This window comes from Sinohyriopsis cumingii, chromosome 11, assembly GCF_028554795.1.
Source record: "Sinohyriopsis cumingii isolate HCF-2022 chromosome 11, ASM2855479v2, whole genome shotgun sequence".
NCBI classification, from domain to species: Eukaryota; Metazoa; Mollusca; class Bivalvia; order Unionida; family Unionidae; genus Sinohyriopsis; species Sinohyriopsis cumingii.
In genome coordinates this window covers 85195155-85219517 of record NC_142971.1, presented here as the reverse complement: position 1 = coordinate 85219517, position 24363 = coordinate 85195155, and the positions used below count along the sequence as shown (strand labels likewise).

Sequence of the window (24363 nt, the reverse complement as noted above, 5' to 3'; positions counted from 1 at the left end):
GCCAAAGACAGATGTTGAGGAATCATTCATGCCACTTCTCTATGCTTCAACGCCTGGAACCTCCATGGATATAAAGCATTTGGGGGATTACTCAACAATCCATAGATCACAGATTCTTTACCTTCATGTCTGGCTTGCATCAAACTATATACCTATCAAGATCAGTAGTTTTTCAGACTGTACCACTTTTTCCCTATGATACTCTATCAGTCATCATTTTTATGTTTATTATTCTGACAGAAAGAGCTTGTCAAGCTCTTGTGGAGAGAGATTGTTCATTGATATGAGATTAGAGCTGTTGATGCATCTTTCTAAGTAGTTCTTCTCATGATGATGTCATGGAATCTGTCCTCTAGCTGTCCACTTTACCTTCTCTTCATTCTATCTTCATTCTATCTTCATTTAATGTTGCTCAAGAGCAATGGCATTCGTGCATGAGGACTTGAACCCTGGATCATGAATGGGAAAATTGTGAGATCCTTGCAGTATAACCATATATACCTCTTGCTTGATAATTGTGCACAATGCACTCTAAAGCAGAGACTGAGTTGATGAGGCCTCAGAAGATTACGATGGGGATCACATCCCCACTGGACATGGAGAAAACCAGGGGCCAGGTGTGGTGGATGTGTAGGCAACAGGTTTGGATTTACGATGATTGCACTGAACTTGAATTAAAAGGTAAAACTAAACATTAACTTCTTGTGACAAAACTTATTTAATTGGTATTGATTTATTGTAGTGTTGCCACCAGTAAGCATTAGTGACATTTCAAAATTTCACAGAATATTGTTACTTACAGTGTACTTACAATGATATTCTTGATGTTCAGCAAATAGGCCTACCTGGATCAATTTTTTGGTTTACTTTAGCAAAAAAGACAAAAAAGAGATCCACACATGTTCCAGCATTGTAAGTGGGGTCATGAGTTAACTGGGCCAGAGTTATTGAGGGAGTGATTTATGCATTTTTGGGGCATGAAAAGACAAAGTTATATCATGGAACTGACCTTGGTCCATGGATACCTCCTTGTCCAATAAAATGTATGCCCCAAGGAAACTGTTGACCTATAACTATGTATATGCACATACTCAACTGATATTTGCACTCTGGGCAATCCTTAGCAATGAGAGATCTACGCAAGAGACTCAGATGGAGATCACAGTCAGAATGGGATAAATGTTTTACAAATACAGAATTCTAATTTTTCTTTGTCTCTAATTTAAAGATAAATATGGTAATAATATTTTTATGATTAAAGCTTTGTTAAGAATGGTAATTTATGTGTCATTGGAACGGACAAAGAAGAAAACTTGAAATAAAAAAACTTATTTTGAGGACTTTTAAAGGTTAGTATAATCTTTGAACTGAAAACTATGTTCATTGCTCAACCCCACAAAAAGAAATATGTGGCTTGGGTGCTTATTGGGGTCGATAATAATAATAATAATAATAATTATTATTATTATTATTCCAAGAAATTGTAGCTCAGATGGGTTTCATTTAATATAAGAAAATGGTTTTAAAATAGTACTTTTCTTGTTTGGTTTGACTTAAATAATTCAATTTGCATTTAAATGCTCTTTTTAAAACTATTTTCCAGGATGTTGGCAATTTTATGTGTACCGTAGATGGCAGTCCAGTTATTGCAACTAGTATCAACAGAACTAGCAAGCCAGAGCTGGTAATATGTCATATCTTTGTAAGTATTAAATCAAAACGGGCATAATGGTAAATAGAGCCACTTGAAATGTGTATGTGTCTCTTTTGTGTGGGAAGTAAATGCAATTATAATTTATCAGAACGTTCATATTTTCATCTTATTTGGAAAATTGATTCTTTTACATTAAGATGGAGGCCTGAGGAAATACTTTGGAATCCACTTGTTTAACAAATTCTTTGACTTGCCCACCTTTTTATGTTATCAAACTTTGTGTGCCTGGCTTACATTTTTTGGTATCATTTTGTGGGTCAAAATGTCAGAGGTCAAGGTCAATGTATATCAAAGAAGAAAAATAGTTTCTTCACAATAACATCAGTTCTGCATTACATATTTGGCCGAAGTGTTTTGTGGATGACTTGCACTTGAGGTAAGGAGGAACTCTATCAAATTAGGGAGTGAACAGATCAACATAACAGTTACTTTGGTTGAGTAAAAATGGTTTTTACACAATAACATATGGTTCACCAACCACGACCAAATTTGCACCTTAAAAAAGGAAGAATCATATTGATTTTTTAGGTGAAAGGTCAAGGTCACTACACTAGTCCTGTGTAATCTACAGTTACCATTGTGATAGCTGCACTAGGGCTAATTCACAAACCAAAATACATCCTTGAAGAAAGCTTGTGGTAAGCTAGTCAGAAGCTTAATATAAAAGTGTTTGATGTAATTAAGCTAACAATGTATGTGCAAGCTTGTACAAGCAAGTGCTATCTTTGGCAAGCTAGCTGGATATAGTTGCAGACTTGTGCAGGCTTTTATGTCTGCTTCAAAAAGTAGAACTAGCTTGCAGTAAGTTTCTTGATATATTCTTTGGCTTGTTTTATTTTGTTTGTTTTAAAGGATAAAGGTTATTTTATGGCAAGCACGCTGATGTCAGACTCTGACTATGGATTCTTTTAAGTGTGCGATTTAAAAAAAAAATTCCTTTTGAATATACAAAAATGGCTGAGCTATGGAGGCTAACTTTGATTAGTTTCAATGGTATTTACTGTAATTTTGAAAATAAATTGAAACAATGGAACAATTTTTAAAGTGACACAATATAATGCTTCGTGCATGGACATCGATAACCCAGCATCACCCAGAAGATTTGGAGAAAATCAAATCATGTGATGAATTCATGAATCCAGAAGAAAAGCAGATGATTTTGCCAACACTGATCATTACAATGGATGAAATTTTGTGTACTATGATCACATTCATGGACAGACTGACGATAAGATGGGGGTCAAAATTGTGAGAATTAGACTGGTGCAAATCTTAAAAAATCTGACTTTAGTCCTTGCAGTTTCCACTTCAGGTGTTTCCTTTAACAATTTTTCATGGTATGGGAAAGCTATAAAAAAATATTAATGCACCGAAAGAATGGATCATATGTGTGCAGGAGAAGGGGTGTGTTGATGAGAGACTGCTGCAGTGGATTAAAAAGTTTTATATCAAGTACAATTTACAACTCAAAAAAATGTGTCCCAGAACAAACAGTACATAAAAGAATTACGTTTAACATTAATTTATGGTGTCCCAACAAATATGGTGGCCCAACATATACAGTAAATACAGTAAGATTAAATGGGTATACAGTAAAGTGGTTTTATCTCATATGGTGCTGATATCTAAAAAAAAAATGTAATTCTGTTATTGAAAAAATGTTATGGTCAACACATTACTTCACATCATATTACTGAATTTGATATATTTCAAAGTTTCTGAACTAAATATAATAAGTACAAAAAAATTGTTTGCATTATCTACAACTGAAATGCAGCATGAGTATATTATTAAGTAGGCTAACCAGAACACAGAAGAAACTGAGGTAATTATATATCAGTTTGTTATATACTTAAGTGTGAAATAATTTTCATATTTTTGTCATTCCTATATTTTCATAAGTGAAAAATATATCCTTAGATTTTCACTTATGAAAACATAATATTTCCAATCATGCCATGCGATGCTTGATTCTGTGTGTCCACAAAGGTTGTATATGCAGCAAAAAAAAAATGAAAACTTTTGGAAAATAATCTTTGACAAAGAAATATAACCAGATGCCATTCACAGCTCTCTGAAGTTATTTCCCCTTACTTCCTTGACATCAACAACAAACCTTGTGTGATGCATTGCTGAATTGGATAGGGTCTTAGTAGTTTACAAAATGACAAAACTGTAATTTACTGTGATTGAATAAATCAACTCAATTCGACCACTTTCTTAAGTCATGTATATTTATATGATCAGGCTATGAAAGTGAGTTGAATTAACGAAAAGGTGGTGAGGGTGGACATGTTGTTTAATCATTTAAACTTCAGTTTTGGAGCATGTTTGATAATAAATACAGAGGAACATTTCTTTTCCCACATTAAAATGTAATTTTTTTGTACCACACGATGAAATATATATGGTATTAACATAGAAAAAAAATATCCTTGATATATTTGTGCAAAGTATAGATTTTAAACCATATTCTGAATACCTGAATGGATAATTATAGAGCTTACATTTTGTATGAGCAAATACTCGTGCAACTTTCAGGCTTATTTCTGCAGCAACCTCATTTTCAGATAGGCTCCATTTTTAAATTTTTAATTTTGTTCATGAATTTTCTCATCCTTGGGAAATTTTGTTACAAGCAATACCAACACATGTGCAGCAATTGATATTACAAAGATGACAACTGCAGTGAATAAAGCTATCATGTTGGTGAGTAAAATCAAGATCATGTTGAATTTTGTTTTTATTCCATGAGACTGCAGTTTGGTGGATGCTTTATATTGTTGCTGCTCTGTTTTGCCCCATGATCTCATAGAGAAAGGAGACAAATCTGTGTTGTGTATTACATGACAGATTGTGTTTTTATATAGGTGCTGGATAATCCTAAGAGTATTCTCTTGGATGCCATAATGCTTCAGGATTTTCCAGTTGATGCTTCTATAAACCATGTCCAATGCTTTCCTGAAGTCTATAAAATTTACATACAGGTGTGACTGACATTCTAGGGACTGTTCTATGATGATATGGATTTTTTCCTATCTGGTCTGTACGTGACCTTCCAGCCCAGAACCCTGTTGTTCTTCTCTTAGCCTAGAGTCTGTTGCAGACTTGGCCCTCTCAAAAATCAGCCTTGTCAGAATCTTGCTTGGGTAGGGATAGGAGCTGAATACCTCTCCATTTCTTGCATTTGCTAAGGTCTTCTTTCTTGGGAATCTTGACAATGTTTCCCTTCTTCCATTCTTGTGGCATATCTTCTTTGTAACATATTTCCAGAATAAGGCCAATCAAGGTGTCTGCTTTAACTGTGGCATTCACTTTTAAGACTTTTGTCGGGATGTTGTCAAAGTCAAGGGCTTTACCACTCTTGATTTTCCTGATTGCCTTTATGACCTCATCCTTGGTAATGGCCCCTATGTTGTTGTCATCTCTCTTCTCTGGGAGGTTGGTTTTCCACAGATTTGCCCCTGAGCAAGCTGCTGAAACATGTCATTCCACCTTTTGAACTCTGCTGGTTTGCTCAGGATATTTCCATCTTTTCCACATGCATGCTTGCTTGTGTTAGTTTTCCTTCCTGATGTGTGCTGTTGTAGTGGTCTTCATATAATTTATTTTTGCAGCTTTCTTGGCATCTGTTACATGTTTTTGTTGGCAAGTTCCAGCTTGTCTTTCCTCATGCTGTTCTTGACTTCCTTATTCTTAATTCTGCTGTATTCCTCCTGAAGATGCTGTTTCTCTGCTCTAGTCATTGCATGTACAAGTCTCTGCTTGATTTCTTGTCTGTCTTCAACCAGCTTGAATGTACCTTATAACAGCCAGCTCTTGAACTTCTATCTTCTAAATCCAAGTGCATGCCTCAAACTCATTTCCACTTTTTTTCTATGGAGCTATCATCAAGGTCAGCAAGAGCCTGAAATCTGCAAATTTTCCACCCGTCAGCCATATATCAGTCAATGTGGAGTATAAGACAAGGCCAGATACCTTGGCTTCAACTTGTTCACTTCCGGTTTCATTAATATTAAAAGTATCATTGTATGATAATTCAGATTACTGGCAAACAGGAAATTGCATCACTGGTGCCAACATTCTTTTTCCAGTGTTTTTTTTTTTCTTTTAAGAGAAAGAGAGAGTCATATGTATTCCACTGCATTTTTCTTCTTACACCTCATGATCATAATAAAATATGCCCCAGTATGAGAGAGAGAGAGAGAAAGAAAGAGCTTTTAGTCCATTTTCATACTGTTTTGTACCTTACTGTCCTGTTTAGCTGAAGCCTTTGTCAAAGAGAGAAAACAGTAATAAAATAGTATAGATACTACATTCATTTCTGTGAATGACAATTACGTCAGATCATGTGGTCACTGTTTATGTACTGGTCGATATCTGCTATTTAAAGTAACTGGGTCGTAATCTCCACTCTCCAAAATGGCGGTCGCGGATTTCATTCAGTACTTACGAAGTTTTCATGATTAGAATCACAACTATGAAAGATTCAATAACCTAGGTAAAGGCTCTGATATTGATATAGGCTGCAATTAGTTTTTATAAATTATCAAATTTAGATGACTTAGTGATGTAGACACAGATGAAAAACTTGTAAATTTTGAGTATGAGAAATGGCAGGTACGGTTGGTCACACGGCTTCACTGACATGACGGTGAACGAATTCTCTACAGATTTTAAAGCACATAACAAATTCTTCCGTGATAAATAATTACACAGCTATAACAATCGGACTTTACTCTTAAATTGTTCCACATGTAATAGATGTGTACCAAAAATGTAAAATGGTTAAAATTGCTGTTAAACGTAACATACACTACATTGCTTAATAGTTCACAGGCAAGCTATGCGTATGCGGTCGACTAGGTAACATGTGTTCTATTTATAGCAAGCTGCACTTTGTCACTATGCTCTATGAGGTAAAGGGTTAAAGTCTCAGACTGAGATGAACATATTTACTACACAACCAACTTTCAGCTTAGTAACTCAAATGTAATTGGATTTCAACAAAACTTGGTATGCAGCTTGATTTTCACAAGACTTTGGTTGAGATTAGTTGTCAGTGTTCTGAATCATATAGAACATTTTAGCAATTGATTTTCAGACCCACTGACTTTTGTCTCTGAACAATTACCATCCTAATTATTGTTTAATTTAATTGAGATTGTACTGGCAGCTTCATATAGATAAGGCAAATAAAAAAGTGTCAAACATCAGGTCTTAGAACATTTTCATTTCATAAATATTATGTCACCTGACCTAGAAGCCTGGTGAGCCTAATGGATGACTCTGTAGCCTTGTTTGGAGAGAATCCAGGCATCAAGTTTTAAACTTGTACAAATATTACATGTCCACCATGAGATGTAGTTGCTCATAATAAAATTACTTGGCCAACTGCGATAGTATACAGCTATTAGGCCAATGTCAGCCAGGCGAATGATATTGAGGCCATTTAGGACTCTTGTTGTGATATTTTCTTATTGATTTTTACTTGGAAGATTGCTTGGTACCCAGATGTCATAAACCATGTAGTGTTTTGATATTTTTTGTACAATAACCTTTTTACATATTCTCCAGTTTTAATTGATGAAACTTAGGTATTTTCCATTGTTTTTCTACAGATAGGAAATGCTAAGAATGCCACACAGAATCTGTCCATGACACTGCTGTATCCTAATAACCATCCTGTGGATGATGAGTATGGAAACAGTGGTAAGTAATGAATCACACATACACACAGTAATGATGAAGCACACTTCCCATTTTTCTTTTCTAGCACAAGTAACTTATTTATATTTTATTCAAATAAATATAAATTTGGTTGGTTGTTTTAAAAATTTAGAATATCACTGTAATTACAGGTTGTGTCCTCTCACTCTGCCTGCCTCCCCATTCCTCAAACAAGATGCACACATTGGTTTAATTAGATGTACTTAATGTTAATTAATTTTTGTTCCATTTGATTTTTATTTTTGTACTTTGGGAATTGTATTTTTTCTTGTTTCTTCATGTTATGATTAACTGTATTTTGTGCTTAAATTAAATCCATGATTGTAGGTTGTAGTTTAAGCTAATATATTTTTTAAACAAATGTTTGGATAGGTAACCTTTGTCTGTGGCTTGTACTTCAAGATAGTATCTGTAAACATGTCAACTTGGCCTTTTGATCTAAGAAAGGTTAAGAAGGGAACTTATGATCCACAGATTGTGTCTTAGGTGTTTATATAAGGTTCTGATAAACAAAATTATTCATTCCTATTTTAATATCAGTCTGGTGGAATAACGTTTAGTTGTTTTCAGATATAATTTGAGAGGAATCATTTAAATCATTTACTGAAATTACAAAGTGCTTATTTACTAAATTAACAATATTTTTGGATTATTCTGAATTCTTTCAAAGATATTCTGGATAATATCATTGTGCTACAAAAAGACTATTGGTACATCAGTACATTCAAGATTATTGGAATTCATTTGGAACACTATACTTGTTGATTTTGCTTCTTTGTGTTACTTTGTTTAACTCATTCGGCCCCAGCACTGTTTTCAGTATCTCTGCTGATATGCCTCAGAAGCACAAAGCTGTGTCTAGCTGCTTGTGCCCCATAGTTTTTACCTGTTTGAAAACATCGTGCACATGCATTCACTCTTACCGTAATTTCTCTTCTTATATCCAAACAAAATCCACAAAAGTTTCACCATTTATTGCAAATGAATTTGTCGACACATTGATGTAATTTTTTCCCATTTGTCGAAGTCTTTCACAACTTTGTTATACAGTATCTACAAACTTATGTGCAACGTTTATCCGCAAGAACTCCGTCATCATTGCTGTCAGCATCATCATCTTCGGACGATTCATTCTCAGAAACTTCTATGTCCAAATCTAAATCTCACAAAATATTCAACTGCTGAACATATCTTTCCTCAGCTTGCTCAATATTTTCAAGATCAAACCCGAGAAAGTCCACATTTTTGCTCTCATCAAAAATCACTCTTCCGTCCGCCATCATTTACAATTTTTCATGAACAGAACACGTGTAGTTAAACTGCTCTCAAACTTTAGCCCTTGGCTTCTGAACAATTCAAATTTTCCACAAATGAAAGTAAAATCATTTCTGATTGGTTTAATAGTTGTTTAGTTCTTGGAATAAACCATTTCTAACCAATCAGATACGTTGTATCTAACACACATTCATCATGTCTGGAGACGGGATCTGCCATTGAATGCAGTAAACAATTCATGACTACAGGCGGGATCGGCCAATGAATGCAGAAACCGGATCATGCCTACAGACGGGATCGGGGCCGAATGAGTTAAGACCATAGAGTTGTAAGACTTCACTTTTTGGGTATGCCTTTGATGTGGTAATGAGTCCTGTTTTCCTCATAGATGGGTTATTGTTCATTGGATTTGAAATGTTTGACTCATAGAAACCACTAAATCCCTGAAAATTAATACCCGATTATTAAAAGTAAATTTACTGTAATGAGGGGCCCTGAATGGCAAAGTGGTCTGAAGTACTCACCATTACGGATCACTGCCATGTCACCAGTTTTTGTGGATTCAGGTCTTAGGTTCGGCCAATGTGGGTATGTGAGAAAGCTTGCCAGTAGCTTCTCATGGGTCAGTGGTTCTTTCTGGTGGTTTTCCCAGGTTCTTCCCCCACCGTTTACACTGGCCGCCATGTATAGCCTATCTTGTGCTGAAAAATGGCACTAAACCCTACAACAACAACAACAACACTTAGGTAATGATAAGAATTCATTCAAATGCAGTTTGTATAATGTGAAGAACAAAAATGAGGACAGGGCACAGCCAGTAAAATGATAACCCAGGTAAGAAAAGATGGTGAATTTAAGACTTTTTTGGAACTAATAAATATATATGCAGCCTGTGCATTCAGTATATAGACAAAACTACATATGTATTTTGTTTTGAGTGTGCGGAAAGAACAAGTTTGATACGGCATAGAAATGTCTAAGTAGTCAGGCTAATTAATATTTTCTTATGCCATATCAGACAAGTTCTTTTCCCTGAATCAGTAAAAACACATATGTAGATGTATTTATTACATATCCCCTTTATATTCATGCATTCTTTTTCAATTTTTTTGATGTATACTTTTAGAAAAAAATGAATTTTTAATTTGGCATTTTATTAAAGATATTGTATAATCCTCTGAAAAATCCACCTTTACAGAACCAGGGCAAGGTCTAGATATATAGTATACTCTACAGTTGTGTCATTAATCTGTCTGTATTACAGATATGGTTATTTACTTTATAGTTTGAAATATTAAAAAATGTATGGAACAGATGAATGAATTTAAACTGCAGTCATAGCAAGTGAACTTTTGTCCTTACTTCTCAAATGGAACATAAGTTTTAGACCAGTAAGTGACCCTTTTCCTTACATCCTACTTACTACATACAATCAAATTTCTGGGCAAATTTCACAGACTAACAGTAATTAAATAGATCAAATTTTATGCAGAAAACTGATTCATTTACAATATTGTAAAACTTTCTATTTTTATGTTTTCATTTTATGCAAGGAATTATTGATACATTCAGGTAAAGGCTATATTGTAAATTTAAATATATGTTTTTAAGAAAATGAAGATTCAGTCTTTTTGTAACACGTGAACTAGAATTTTTATATTCATTTAGCTAAAAATTTTTACAAGAAAATTCTAAATATTGTACTATTTTCATCTCTTTATATTTTACTTGAACAGTTGCAAGAATTTAAAATGTAAACAAAGATACACTTACCTCAATGTGCCCCAGTAATGAAAGTCTCAACAACATTGTGACAATTGTCATTCTTCTAAATCTGCATCACAGTTGAAACAGTTGTTGCTCTCTCTGATACATCTACCACAATGTTACAAATGTTGGTCAGTTTTACCATCAGATTTACTAAATAAATTTGATTCCTCAGTAACATTAATAGACAGAGTTGAAAGTTTTCCACTTAAACATGGTTCTTAAAGAAATATTAAAAAAAATATGCAGACCATATTTTTGAAACTCTGAAGCTGAAATGGATTTCGGTTAAGTTAACTCATAACTCTTAATTTCTTGGCAGTAGACTCCATGAAAACACCATAAACTCCTCGTTGCTACTTGCAGTACTCCTCCATGATCCCCAGTGTTAAAAGCATTCATTTTCACCCAATATAACTGGATTTCTTACAACTACAAATTTTTATTGGCATTTTTGAATAATTTAAAATCATTTCCAATATTTTATAGGTGGACTGTTATTGAATATTTCAATTTTTAAAAGTAGTTCCAGGCTGAGTATGCAATACAAAAATTTTAGGTGTGGAATACAAAATGACAGATTGAACATATGTATCAAATGCCAGATTGGCATATAAGATTAAATGGGTATGTAAGAAAGCTGTACAACAGCTTACTCATTTAGATTCAGATAGGATTTCCCTGCAAAAGGTTATGGTATGAGATCTGATAGCGGTCCTTTTATGATAGGTAAGAATATAGGTGCAGCAGATTTTCTGAAGATGTTTTTAAATTAAGAAACAAGGTAGATCAATTTTCTGTTCTTCATTATGACAGTATTACTATTGATATTCACAAAGAAAATGAAATGAAATTGGTTTTCTTTACTTCCAAATTTGGCAAAATGGATTAAATTTTCTCTAGATGAGAATCTTACCTAGAGTAGATGGCCCGACTTTGATGATAGCTCAGTAATTCTAACAGTCACATATGTTGAATGTAGCTTTGAAAATATATTATACATAATAAAAAATGCATTAAAATTTTGTAATAAATTGAATATAATGAGTAACATTACATTTATGTATTCTGATTCATTGTTTTGAATGTTTGCTTTTCCATAAGATTAAATTTTTATGTGTTTTTAAACCTAATATACATCATACTGTTTTACTTGATTGCATTTTGTATGTAGTCACTTACTGGGAAGAGTTATGGTTCTTGCTGTCACAGATGACCATTAAAAGAACATAACTAAGGGTTTTACACAAATATTCCCACAAATGATGCTATTATTCTTGTAAAACGAACTCCAAAGTATTTATAAAGCAAGCAGATATATATATATATATATTTGTTTTATATGTTCATTTCTGCTGAGTATGACCTATGCTATGTCTTGTGTGGTCCTGTGGGGTACAAGTGTTTTAGTGATATAAATTTTTTCTTTACACTTTCTTTTCCATTTTGTAATGTTAGAGCCATTTGAGATGAAGTGATGAAACTTCCTATGACTATATATCATCACTAAAAGGTGTATCATGTATACATTGGGGTTCCTGTATTCATAGTTATGGTCACACATCAATATTTATGTTCAAGTCACATAAGCCATTTTGCTATTTAACTTAAGAGTAGCTTAAGATAAAATGACACATTTTGGTCTACATATATTTTGCCATTGGAAGATATTTTGTGTTGTATATTTGGGGTCTTGTTCCCATGACAAGGTTATGTGTCAATTTTTTAGGTTTCTTTCTGTTTACATTAAACAAGCTGTTTTAGGAACAGGGGTGAAATATAGTATGCTTATGTTTCTCACTTTGATGACATCTAGTGCATTACAGTCAAGATTTATCTTAAGGTCAAGGTTACTAATCAACTTTTTAAAAAAAAGCCTTTTCTGCCCTTTTTCTGATGTTGTTTAAGATAGAGCAATGAAATTTGGTTATACGTTTGATGTCTAATTAATAGTTTTACAACTGTCTTGAAGGTCACAGTCAGATTTCATTTTTATGAGCAATTGTGACCTTATTGTTTGTGTGGGACAAATATTCACTGAATATTCTTGTTGACATTTCAGTGGAGGTGTACCGGTGTGACAAACTTGGTCCAGACTGCAGTCAGTGTAGAGCACATGAAAGGGACATAAATGGCCCATACTTCTGCCGTTGGTGCAGCAACAGCACAAATTCCTCAGCAGGTTGCTTCTACAATACACACTGTGTGAACCAACAAGTGCCATGTGGACCCCCTGAAATAAGTTCAGTAGGTATCATAAACATGTCATAGACATGTTCTATGCATGACTCAAAATTTGAATTAACTCATTCAGCCCCAGACCCGTTATCAGTATCACTGCTGCTATGCCCCAGCAGCGCTAAGCTGTGTCTAGCTGCGTGTGCCCCAGAGTTTTTACCTGTTTGAAAAATTTTGTAAACATCGTGCACATGCATTCACTCTTACCTTAATTTCTCTGCTTATATCCAATTAAAATCCAAGAAAGTTTCACCATTTATTGCAAATGAATTTGTCTACACAGTGATGTATTTTTTTTCCCTATTTGTCCAAGTCTTTCACGACTTATTTATACAGAATTTACAAAATTATGTGCAGCGTTTATCCGCAAGAACTCGATCATCATCGCTGTCAGCATCTTCATCTTCGGACGATTCAATCTCAGAAACTTGTATGTCCGAATCGAAATCTCACAAATATCCAACTGCCGAACATATCTTTCCTCAGCTTGCTCAGTATTTTCAAGATCAAACCCGAGAAACTCCTCATTTTTGCTCTCATCAAAAATCGCTCTTACGTCCACCATCATTTACGATTTTTCATGACCAGAACACGTGTAGTTAAACCGCTTTCAAAACAGGAGCCCTTAGCTTCTGAACAATTCAAATTTCCGCAAATGAAAGTAAAATCATTTCTGTTTGGTTTAATAGTTGTTAGTTCTTGGAATAAACCCATTTCTAACCAATCAGAGACGTTGAATCTAACACACATTCATCACGCTTGGAGACGGGATCTGCCATTGAATGCAGTAAAAAATCACGACTACAGGCGGGATCGGCCATTGAATGCAGAAACCGGATCACGCCTACAGCCGGGATCGTTGCTTAAAGGGTTAAGCACTTAATATCTCTAGCTTTCATGAAATTGCACTGAATTTCAATTTTCGTCAACCCCCCTGGTGGCCTAGTGGTTAGAACATCCATCTTGGATGCAGGAGGTCATGGGTTCGATCCCTGGCCGAGTCATACCAAAGACATACAAAAATGGTACTAACAGCTGCTTCGCTTGGCGCTCAGCTTTAAGAGGTTAGTGTTAGGACTGGTCGGTCTGGTGTCAGGATAATGTGACTGGATGGGACATAATGGTACATGTCTGCGGCATGATGCCTTAGTGCTAGACATCACTATAAACTGCCACACTGCAGACGTTGTAGCGATATGACTGAAAAATTGTTAAAGCTATGTTAAAAATTCAAATCACACACACATCTTTTGTCAAGGTTGGAATTATTTTGTGGCTCCATACTTTAAAAGTCGAAGTCAGTCTAGCCTGGATTTAATTTCTGAATGATAACTCATAATAATGATTTCCACTGTTTACCTTTGACAAAATAAAACATGTACACTATAGATGGTCCAGCAAACAATGCATGTATTTTCTTAATTAGTTGTCACACTTTCTTCTAATAGTTTCCTTTAAATTCACAATATTTCTAAGGTAGATCACATAAACACTTGAATGGAATAATTCAAATTACGTCATAAATTTTTATTAGTGACACAATCAAGAAAACTTAAATACAAAATCATAACTATTCGGTGGTCAGGGTTATTCCATTTAATCTACATGGTACCCAGGAAAGGCACCATTTTAAAACAATATGCCATGGTAATATGATTCATGAAAAAGTTCATATGAACATGATAGAATTATCAATTGCATCCATGGGTGGTCAGTGCACATTGAAAGTGACTTCCCTGGGTCACAAGTATATTTAACTGGAACAGCCCTCAAACTCAAAATATATATTTTGACATGTAATTTATTTGATATTGCAAGCATGGTATAGACCACTTATAAAGTGTAGATTATTAATCAGCATAAGAGGAAAGGAAGAACATGTGATGGAAACAGGGAGAGAAAGAAGAAATGGAGAGAAGAAGCATGGTCTTGCAATGTACATTTAAATCATTTATTACAGATTTCATATTCAGAGAAGATAATGTTATAGGAAAGAAATATAAATAAAACAGAACAGTGATCATTGCTATGATGATTGATAAGTCAGTTTACTTCAAGGATCCCAGTTCATTTTAAAGATCTTAAATTTGCATTTTTTTGTAAAAATAGTTTTCCTTAATAAATGTCTTTTAGAAGGTTTATGAATACAGAAAGCATAAGGATTGTTTTTCTTCAATCTAAACCACTAAAGAAACCACTTGGCTTTTGCTGTATAATTTATCTGTTATATTAAACTTAAACAGGACAGTATTATTGGTTATCTCAATCTGTGTGTTTGTCATACAGTTTATAAAAGTGTTGAGGGTCCACCAGAAGGCATTACTATTTGGACAGTATATGAAAAGGTGGTTTCATTGTCTTTGAAAAAGAGGTTCTATCATGAGATGGTAATCAGACTGGTTTTGTGGCAAATATTGATTTCCAAGTGATACTGAAATCAAAAGAGGTATTGAAGATTCTTTGATGGCTTGAAGACCACCCATTAGCACCAATATATGACAGATTATCCCATGACTTTTCTTATCGTGGATTTATAACTTTCTTTTATGAGAATATAGAAAACATTACAGTTGGCACAGACTTTGTGAATGGTCTGAAGGGGGTGCAATACAGAATTTGTTTATAATAACAATAATAATAATAATAATTGTGCTTTATTTCCAGAAGGTAGCTCAGCATAAAACTATTCTCCTTTAAGGCCTTCTCTACAATCTATAAATACATTATTTAACACTAGGCAAAACAAAATCCTGATTTCTTAATTGACATTTATCCAAGCATTCATGTTTAATAGCACTGAGAAAATGTTATTATTGTATGTTAATAGGCAAGCTGTTGCAGGCAATAACCCTGTAAAATATAAAGCTTTTCCAATTTTGTTTGGGCAGCAAAATATTTCCAGGATCTAACAAGTGTAGTGCATTATAAACTAGATTGTATATGGCTAACATGTCTTGTAGATATTGTCATGCTGTTCCACTTAGAGGTTTATATACTAAAATAGATTTATATAACCAATACTTTTGTCAGATTCCTTTGAACTTAATATTTTAGCAGGGTTTCAAACTGTAAATGAAACAGGTTATGGAAAAATATTCATGCTGTTCTTTCTGTGCAAGTTAATAGTTTTGTCACCATCTTGTCTGGAACTGTTTCCCACATATACCACTCCCTTGATAACTCGCACAACAGTAACTTATGAACCCACTTATAATGCGGGTTCGGGTGTGTACCCCATTTGTTTTACTAGAAAGTACAAAAAATTATATTAGCCCTATTTGTTGAACTTGTAGAAAATCATGACCAAAATTGGTGAATGAAACATTGATGTATCACTTGTTTTATTGTCTAAACTGCAGATAGAAACATTACGAAATTATCGACTTTTAAGAAGTCATATATTTTGTTCCTTGTTCATTCCAAGCATCTTCATAGTACACTGTAAATAATGATATTCAAAAAAAAAATTATCAATGAAAATGTCACTGATGCTTGCTTGAGGAAGTACTTTAATAAATATCAATTAAATATAATTTTATCAAGGAAATTTTGTATTTTAAAATTAGTCCTATTTGTTAGTTCAATTTAAGTGTAATCATCGTGACTTTAGTGTGCCCTCATGTATTGAAAGTAAAATGCATCAAACCACTCCGGTGGCCTAGTGGTTAGAGCGTCTGCCTCGGATGCGGGAGGTCGTGGGTTCGATCCCCGACCGAGTCATACCAGAGACTTAGAAAAATGGTACTAACAGCTGCCTCGCTTGGCGTTCAGCAGTAAGAGGTTAGTGTTAGGACTGGTCAGCCTGGTGTCAGGATAATGTGACTGGGTGGGACATCATGCTACATATCTGCGGCATGATGCCCCAGTGCTAGACATCACTATAAACTGCCACATTGCAGACATCGTAGTGATATGACTGAAAAATTGTTAAAGCTACGTAAAAAATCAAAATCACATCACAAAATCACAAAATGCATCAATCAACCATAACAGCTATGTCCACGAGCGTTTCACTGAGAACTTAATTAAGTGCCAACCATGTTTTGATATCTGATATCTCGAGACCCAGGTCATAAATTGGTTGAACTCATTCCAATTGATCAATCAAACACAGCTATAAATATTACTGTGTATGTAATATAATTAAACTGCCTTAAATTAACCTACTCATTCATAAATGTGATCAAAGATAACAAGGCAACCATGCTTTGTCAAATAAAGAGATTTGTTTCAGAGATAGGATCTTTGTGGAGAAGTGAGTTTCAGAGAATTCTTGATGTGATGTCCTCAGGGATGAGGAGGAGTATCACTAATATTTGCAATGAAATCATGGCATTAATATTTTACTAATTGAGCTATACAATAATTTAGTTTTGATGTAGATGAATATTTCATAAAATAAATGTCGCTTGTTTTTGGAAAAAGGAACTTGCTTCTTGGTGTATTAACAGTTAGTCTGGTCCTTCTGTAATTGACTCCCTGTTTTGTACTTCTTGGCCACATAAGGAGTAGGAAACCAAACTTATCAACAAAAAAAAGCAGTGATGTAATACATAAATGTCCTTGCATGCACTTGAATACTGTTTGAAACAGGTTGGAATAATGTTAATGATCTTTGAGATGTTGGGCATCTTGAAAATAAATGTAATTTATACAGAATAACCAACAACTTCATTAGAAAAGCATTTTATTGACAAGTATTCTCAACACGATTGTAAAGTGAATTACCAGCCATTAAACAGTATGTTTACCCCTCCCCCCATCCTATGGCTTTCTGAATGTCCTGCGGGGATGTTATTACTTGTTTCTTGAAGATCTATCAGTACAGTAACTCATGCCCTCACTTATAGTGTGGTCTGTGATTTTGGACCATGTTGTGCACGAGTTATCGAAATAGAGGTGTATTAAGACTATTTTCTTGCTTTGGTTAAATATATGCTTTAAATATAGGATTCTGTTCTGACATCAGGGAGAAGTTTTTTCTTAATTTTAGCAAAGCCATGGTATCTTAGAAGAAAGCCATTTATGTACTTTATTAACCTGTACACTTAGGCTTTGAGGTTTACACATGGTTGCCATGGTAAATGTGTAAACAAAGATTGATGTGACTGTCACTGACACAAGAACTTACTGTTCCATTTCAACTAATTCTACATCTTTGATTAAGAAGATTGTTCAGTAGGATTTTCCTGTTCTTATCTTAAAGTATGTGTCTGTGTTTTTCAGATTGAATGTGGCACTGCTAGGAAAACAAATTGATGAGAATTGGCTATAGAATAATACAGTTTCATATTAACTTAAATTCTGTCAAACAGTATTTGCCATTAAACAACATGTTTGTTAACAATATTTGTTTAGTAAAGATTTTATTTTAAAGCAGCACAGAGTCAAGTTTGTAAGCCATTGTTCAGTTTCTCAGTCACTGTAGCATGTCCAGGCAGTATGCAAGATTCCAGTATTGATTTTTTCATTATGTACATATATGTAAAAGTAGGAAACAATATCATTACAATCCTGTTTTTGTTTGACACTTAAATAATGATGTATATAACAAATTCACATCTTACAAACTGAAACTGTCATAATAAGAGGTTAAAGATGGGCAGCAAATGAATTAGTTACTAATTGACCAAGGTATGGTTTGCTTATTATAACAGTTGTCAACTATTCAGTTGGTCTAATGGTTAAATAAGGGGAAATTTTATGTAATCATTTTGATTAAATGGCATTGTGTCAGTTATTGTAAATAGTGGACACCTTTGGAAACTTTTAATAAAAATGCTGTAGACTTACTGTACAACCCACATATGAAAACTGTCAGCATGAATGCCAGGAAGTTTCTGATTAACATTTTAATGGTTGCATTCTGATGATGTGAATTGAGATACTTCTGGTCCATGTGAGCCAATTTCTGAACTTTTGTTATTAACTTGCACTTTGTCTTATTTTGGTTTTGAAGGATTTGTTATTTCTGCATCATTCCTCTTTAGATCTTTGCTTAACTTGGTTTCAATGGTAATTAAAGACTAACATAAGCAGGAATGTGGTGTCATCTGCAGATGGGTCAGTATTGGAGTTCTTAGGTTATTAATAAAGTTAAAAATAACAATGGACCTAATACTAACCCTGATGCAAAAACCAACCTTAGTAACTGCAATAGTTTTAGTGCTGCCTATATATACATGCTTCTGTCCGTATTTTCATTAGAATTATAGCATTGTAATTTTGAGATACGGATATTAAGATCTACTAAAATCAACTGATTTTTAAAGAAAAGGTAAACAGCATGAATCATATTTCCTTTATTTATTTCATGTAATATACTGGGTTCATCCTTACTCCACTCTCATAAATGGGTGCAACTGTATATACTCGTTCATAAGTTGATTCAACTATAAGTTGACACCACCCACTTTAGGGCTGCAAAAAGGGAATTTCTCTATGATCCTCCTATAAGATGAGGTATTTTTTGCAAGTCAAATCCATCTGCAAGGGGTGACATGTGGTCAGTGAGTGAGAGTTTCCACAGACTGCATCAATTGTGCCTGAAACACACTACCCTAGAACCCACTCTTTCAAACCAAAACTCACAATTTGCATAAGGGCTTTCCATTATTCAAATTTTCTTAAGATCTCTGGTACTATTAAATAATACTGACTTTTTCTTTCTCCAGTCAAACATCTGTTTCTCCAACACACCAAATTCACATTTAGCAGCATTAGGGTAGTTCTTTTTATGGCAAAGTCTATAATCAGTTTGAGATTGGCTACTCAACCAGTGGTTGAATCGTGAGCAGTTCCATGGCAACAATGTCAGCTTCAGTTAGAAAAATCATAAGCAAAGATGCTCAACAATGTCTTGCCGAGTTAGCACAGACCAGTACTGAATTAATGAATGCAAGTTGGAAATTTAGCAGTGGAAAGCAGATTACAATTATGGACTGGGCATGGATTGCAAAGCCATCTCACAGAAAGGTATTAGATGAAATTGATATGGAATAAGTAGTGGCAAAATTCAAAGAAGTACCTGATACTGCATTTCACATGGATATGCCTGTGATGACAGATGAAAGCAAAAGAGACTTTCAGTATTATTCATACCTGTCTTAGGTTCCTAATTGAATAGAATTACAAGTGCATGATACGTCTCTGTATTTTCTCCTTTGAGGTCTTCTTGTAAATCGATGGAAAATGCTGATTTTCCTGATGGTGCCCAAGTTGGATTTGTCAATAACCATATCATGGCATGGTTGAGCAGCTCACATTATCTCATAACTGTAAAGGACATAAAAGCATGTTTGAGCAATATTGCCATTGCCATGATGATTATTGGAATTGCCAGATCAACTGTCTCATCTTATTATGTTTCACAAGGATGGATCCTTTCATGTAGGTCCTCCTCTGTATACCATTGTGAATGCCAGAAATGTAGAGGGAGATGTACAAACAACTGCTGTAATTGTTAGCAGTCCAGGATTACAGTCATGGATTTGTACAGTCAAGGACAACTTAATTGATTCTTGTTTTCTGTGGGATTCCTTCAGTCATATATTCGAGTTTGCTGTGATGTCCTCAAAACTATTTTTGGAGCCAAACAGTCACATCATACCAAGCAGCAATGATGCAATTTGATGGCAAAGTTTAATTGTAAAAGTTGACATTGTGGATGCCTGTGATAAACCTTCCAAAGGCTGCAGAAACACATTTATTGTCATTTATGAGTTTGGAGGATCATTAACACTGTCATTTCTCACACTCACCACAGACTCATATGAAGGCAACGTTCAGCAGTTATCATGGCAGATAACTATCCAACAATGTATCAGCACACCAATACATGTATTCATAGCATTTTAAACTATGAATCAAGTGCAATAGTATTGAACCAGTCAGGAGCGTCTGAAGTTTCTTTGCGATAAAAAACAGTCATCACGAACTCCCAAAGAAATTTTGCTTGACTTCACAATCATGTCACGTGCATGTCACAATAGCACTTTCATGTATGTGTAACTCAGGGCCACATTCGTCATTACAGATTCATTGCTGTGAAAAGATGTTGTTGTTGGAATGCACAGGTGGCTGTAAAGGGTCATTGACACACCTGTGGAAAACCTGTAATTGTTGTAAAAATAATGTCATATCACAGAGTTAAAGTTGGCCTTGGTGAATACCAGTGTATCAATTGAAGAGTGCAACAAGAAAAGACTGCAGGCTCACATTAAAGAATTCTTTGGCAAAGTTGTCTGGAAATACCCCTTTGTGGCTATATAAAACACAGCCTGACCAGCACAAGGTGGCCAAACAAAAGAACACCTCAGTGACATTAAAGTTATTAAAGTCAGATGTGATGGTAGTGCATAATAGCAGTTGAATATTTCCATTCCTCACTATGATCCCAGTGCTTTTGGTAGCTGCAAAAGCAGCTTCATTAATTGCCATCAGAACTGCATCCAGAATGGCTTTGAAGATGGTTAGTGGACGTATAGTCTTTTAGGCAATAAAAAAAGAGAAACATTATCTTCAATTACCCAGTCACCAGAGTCGGTGAATCATGAGTGGAAGCAGTCTTCAGTTGTGGCCTCATGGTTGACCAGTTTTGATTTACTCATGATGACATGATGTTTCCAGATCCAATAATTAATTCATGCCGTGACATAAGGTAAGTAATCAGATTATCTCTATCGTCGATACATGTCTCCCAATGTCAAGTTTCCATTACTGAAAGAAGTGTTGACTAAAGTACATGTAACAGTGCAATTAATATTATAACATTGTCTATAAAAGTCAACGTTTACAGGAAATGTGCTCAGTAATGTTATGATAGTTTTCGGCTTCAACATCTGTCGAGTTCTTCTCTTTGATGATTACAAACAAATGTAATTGTCAAGATCATAACAGTGTCAGCATAGGCTATAAATAGATTTTGTGCATTAACACACACACTGGGAAGTTAACTTTGAACAAAACAAAGTACCAGACAAAGACCGAAAAATCACATAACACATTTATTGGTTCTTTACAAAGAAGGCATTTCATGCACTTGACAAAAGTTGTATTTGCTTAATTATATCACATACAGTTAGCAACATCCATATAAAGCATTACCAAACATTCACATGTCATCACATAAATGGAGATGTATTATTTTAGAAGAAAGTTGGTTATTCTACTCTACGACATCTGGCAAGGTGGAGAGGGGGTAATTGCCGAACAATTTTATGTAGAAAAGACTCGAATAAACAATGTTGTAACCATTAAGGAGGTTATTCAGCAGCAGTTGGAAAATGGAGCAAAGATTTAAATGACGTTTTTGAATGATTTTGCAATGTGCATGACAACAATACCTGCTTGCATATCCCACTTATGCCAAGAATAAGAACTATTAATGTCTATTCAGTGGAAATAAGTCTATTATTATAACAAGAAGAACCTTTTAATAATTAATATTACATTTAAATGAAGATTTTAAATGAAGATATTAAATGCATTGAATTATGTAGCTTTCTTACTATGTACATTACATATACTTTTCACAAAATATTTAGTCGCCCTCTGGAAAGACCACCCATTTTATAAGGCCATTTTTCCAATGCAGAAGGGGTGGCCACTGTAATCGAATAAATGGAGGAACACACTTAGCAAATGGTAGACTTGTTTTCACTGTTGTCAGTGATGGTTTTTGGTAAACCCAAACCTCTCACCTTAAACGTGCACAATTCTGGATCATATTTCATTGAATTTAGAGGCTGGTAGGCAACAATGGCAGAATTGGTAAATGATCACTGGCAATTGAGTACATCATTAATGCATAACACCATAACCAGTAATGTTCCAGTACCTTTCACATATGCAGCATTTTTACCATTAGTCACATGGATATAACATTCAGTTTAAAAGACTTGGCATCTATCCAGAGGCACACTTAACCCTCTTTAGCATTTGTGTTCAAGATTTATCAACACATACACATAATGGATTCTGAACGGTCACGATGTTGCAGAATTTACTAACAGGGTGTTGGATAAGCTGACAAGGGATGCTGACATCAATGGTGATTTTATTTCACTCATTGAGAAATATTTGCATAATAGTGGTGTTAACAAACCCTTGTGTTTAACACTGAAGTATAATCTTATTATTGACCAAATAGAAATCAACAGTCGGAACAACACTGATGTACTAATACCAACTTGAGGCCACGTTGGAGTCATCACGTTAGCATGCGAAAACACCATGTCATTGACTACATTGCCTTGAGTGAAAACATTCAATTATTGTTTCACCAGCAATTGAGTAGAGTTCATTAGCAACATCCCCCTTTTCCCAATATATTCCCCACTGATTATGTTGCACCAACATCGACTCAATCAAAAAGAGATAAATCTCAGCTAATTTTCAACAGTTATTCACTTGTCCATGTAACAATGTTTGGGCAAAAACAAAAAAAATCAGATCTGACTAGCGTAATCAGTATTATTCAGTATAGATGTGGATTATTGTTCCATATGGACATGGATTATGGTTCCATATGGACATGGATTATGTTTCCATATCGACATGGATTATGGTTCCATACGGACATGGATTATGATTCCATATGGACATGGATTATGGTTCAGTATGGACATGGATTATGGTTCAGTATGGACATGGATTATGATTCAATGTGGACATGGATTATGGTTCCATATGGACATGGGTTATGGTTTCATATGGACATGGATTATGGTTCCATATTGACATGGATTATGGTTCAGTATGGGCATGGATTATGGCTCCATATGGACATGGATTATGGTTCCATATGGACATGGGTTATGGTTTCATATGGACATGGATTATGGTTCCATATTGGCATGGATTATGGTTCAGTATGGGCATGGATTATAGCTCCATATGGACATGGATTATGTTTCCATATCAACATGGATTATGGTTCCATATGGACATGGGTTATGATTCCATATGGACATGGATTATGGTTCAGTATGGATGTGGATTATGGTTCAGTATGGACATGGATTATGGTTCCATATTGACATGGATTATGGCACAGTATGGATGTGGATTATGGTTCCATATGGACATGGATTATGATTCCATATGGACATGGATTATGGTTCCATATGGACATGGGTTATGGTTTCATATGGACATGGATTATGGTTCAGTATGGACATGGATTATGGTTCCATATTGACATGGATTATGGTTCAATATGGGCATGGATTATGGCTCCATATGGATATGGATTATGGTTCATTGTGGACATAGATTATGGTTCCATATGGACATGGATTATGGTTCAGTATGGACATGGGTTATGGTTCAGTATAGACATGGATTATGGTTCCATATGGACATGGATTATGGTTCCATATGGACATGGATTATGGATCCATATGGACATGGATTATGGTTCTATATGGACATGGAATATGGTTCCATATGGACATGGATTATGGATCCATATGGACATGGATTATGGTTCTGTATGGATGTTGATTATGGTTCCATATGGACATGGTGTACGGCCCTCAGAATGCACAATCATTTGAGACTTAAATATTCTCCAGGTAGATAGTTTTTTTGAATGCTTAGCAGTTGTACCAATGAAAATGGTAGTTGAGTAGAAATGA

General features: G+C 34.7%; 1 protein-coding gene across 1 annotated transcript; it reads left to right on the top strand.

Annotated features, from left to right (window-relative positions):
- The first annotated feature begins 524 nt into the window (after positions 1 to 524).
- On the top strand, positions 525 to 17983 carry LOC149788894 (uncharacterized). Its single transcript, XM_089973566.1, has 5 exons — positions 525 to 641; positions 1604 to 1702; positions 7336 to 7426; positions 12549 to 12733; positions 17951 to 17983. Exons 1-5 carry the CDS (start codon positions 525 to 527, stop codon positions 17981 to 17983), a joined length of 525 nt encoding a protein of 174 aa, XP_089829692.1.
- Positions 17984 to 24363: the final 6380 nt, after the last annotated feature.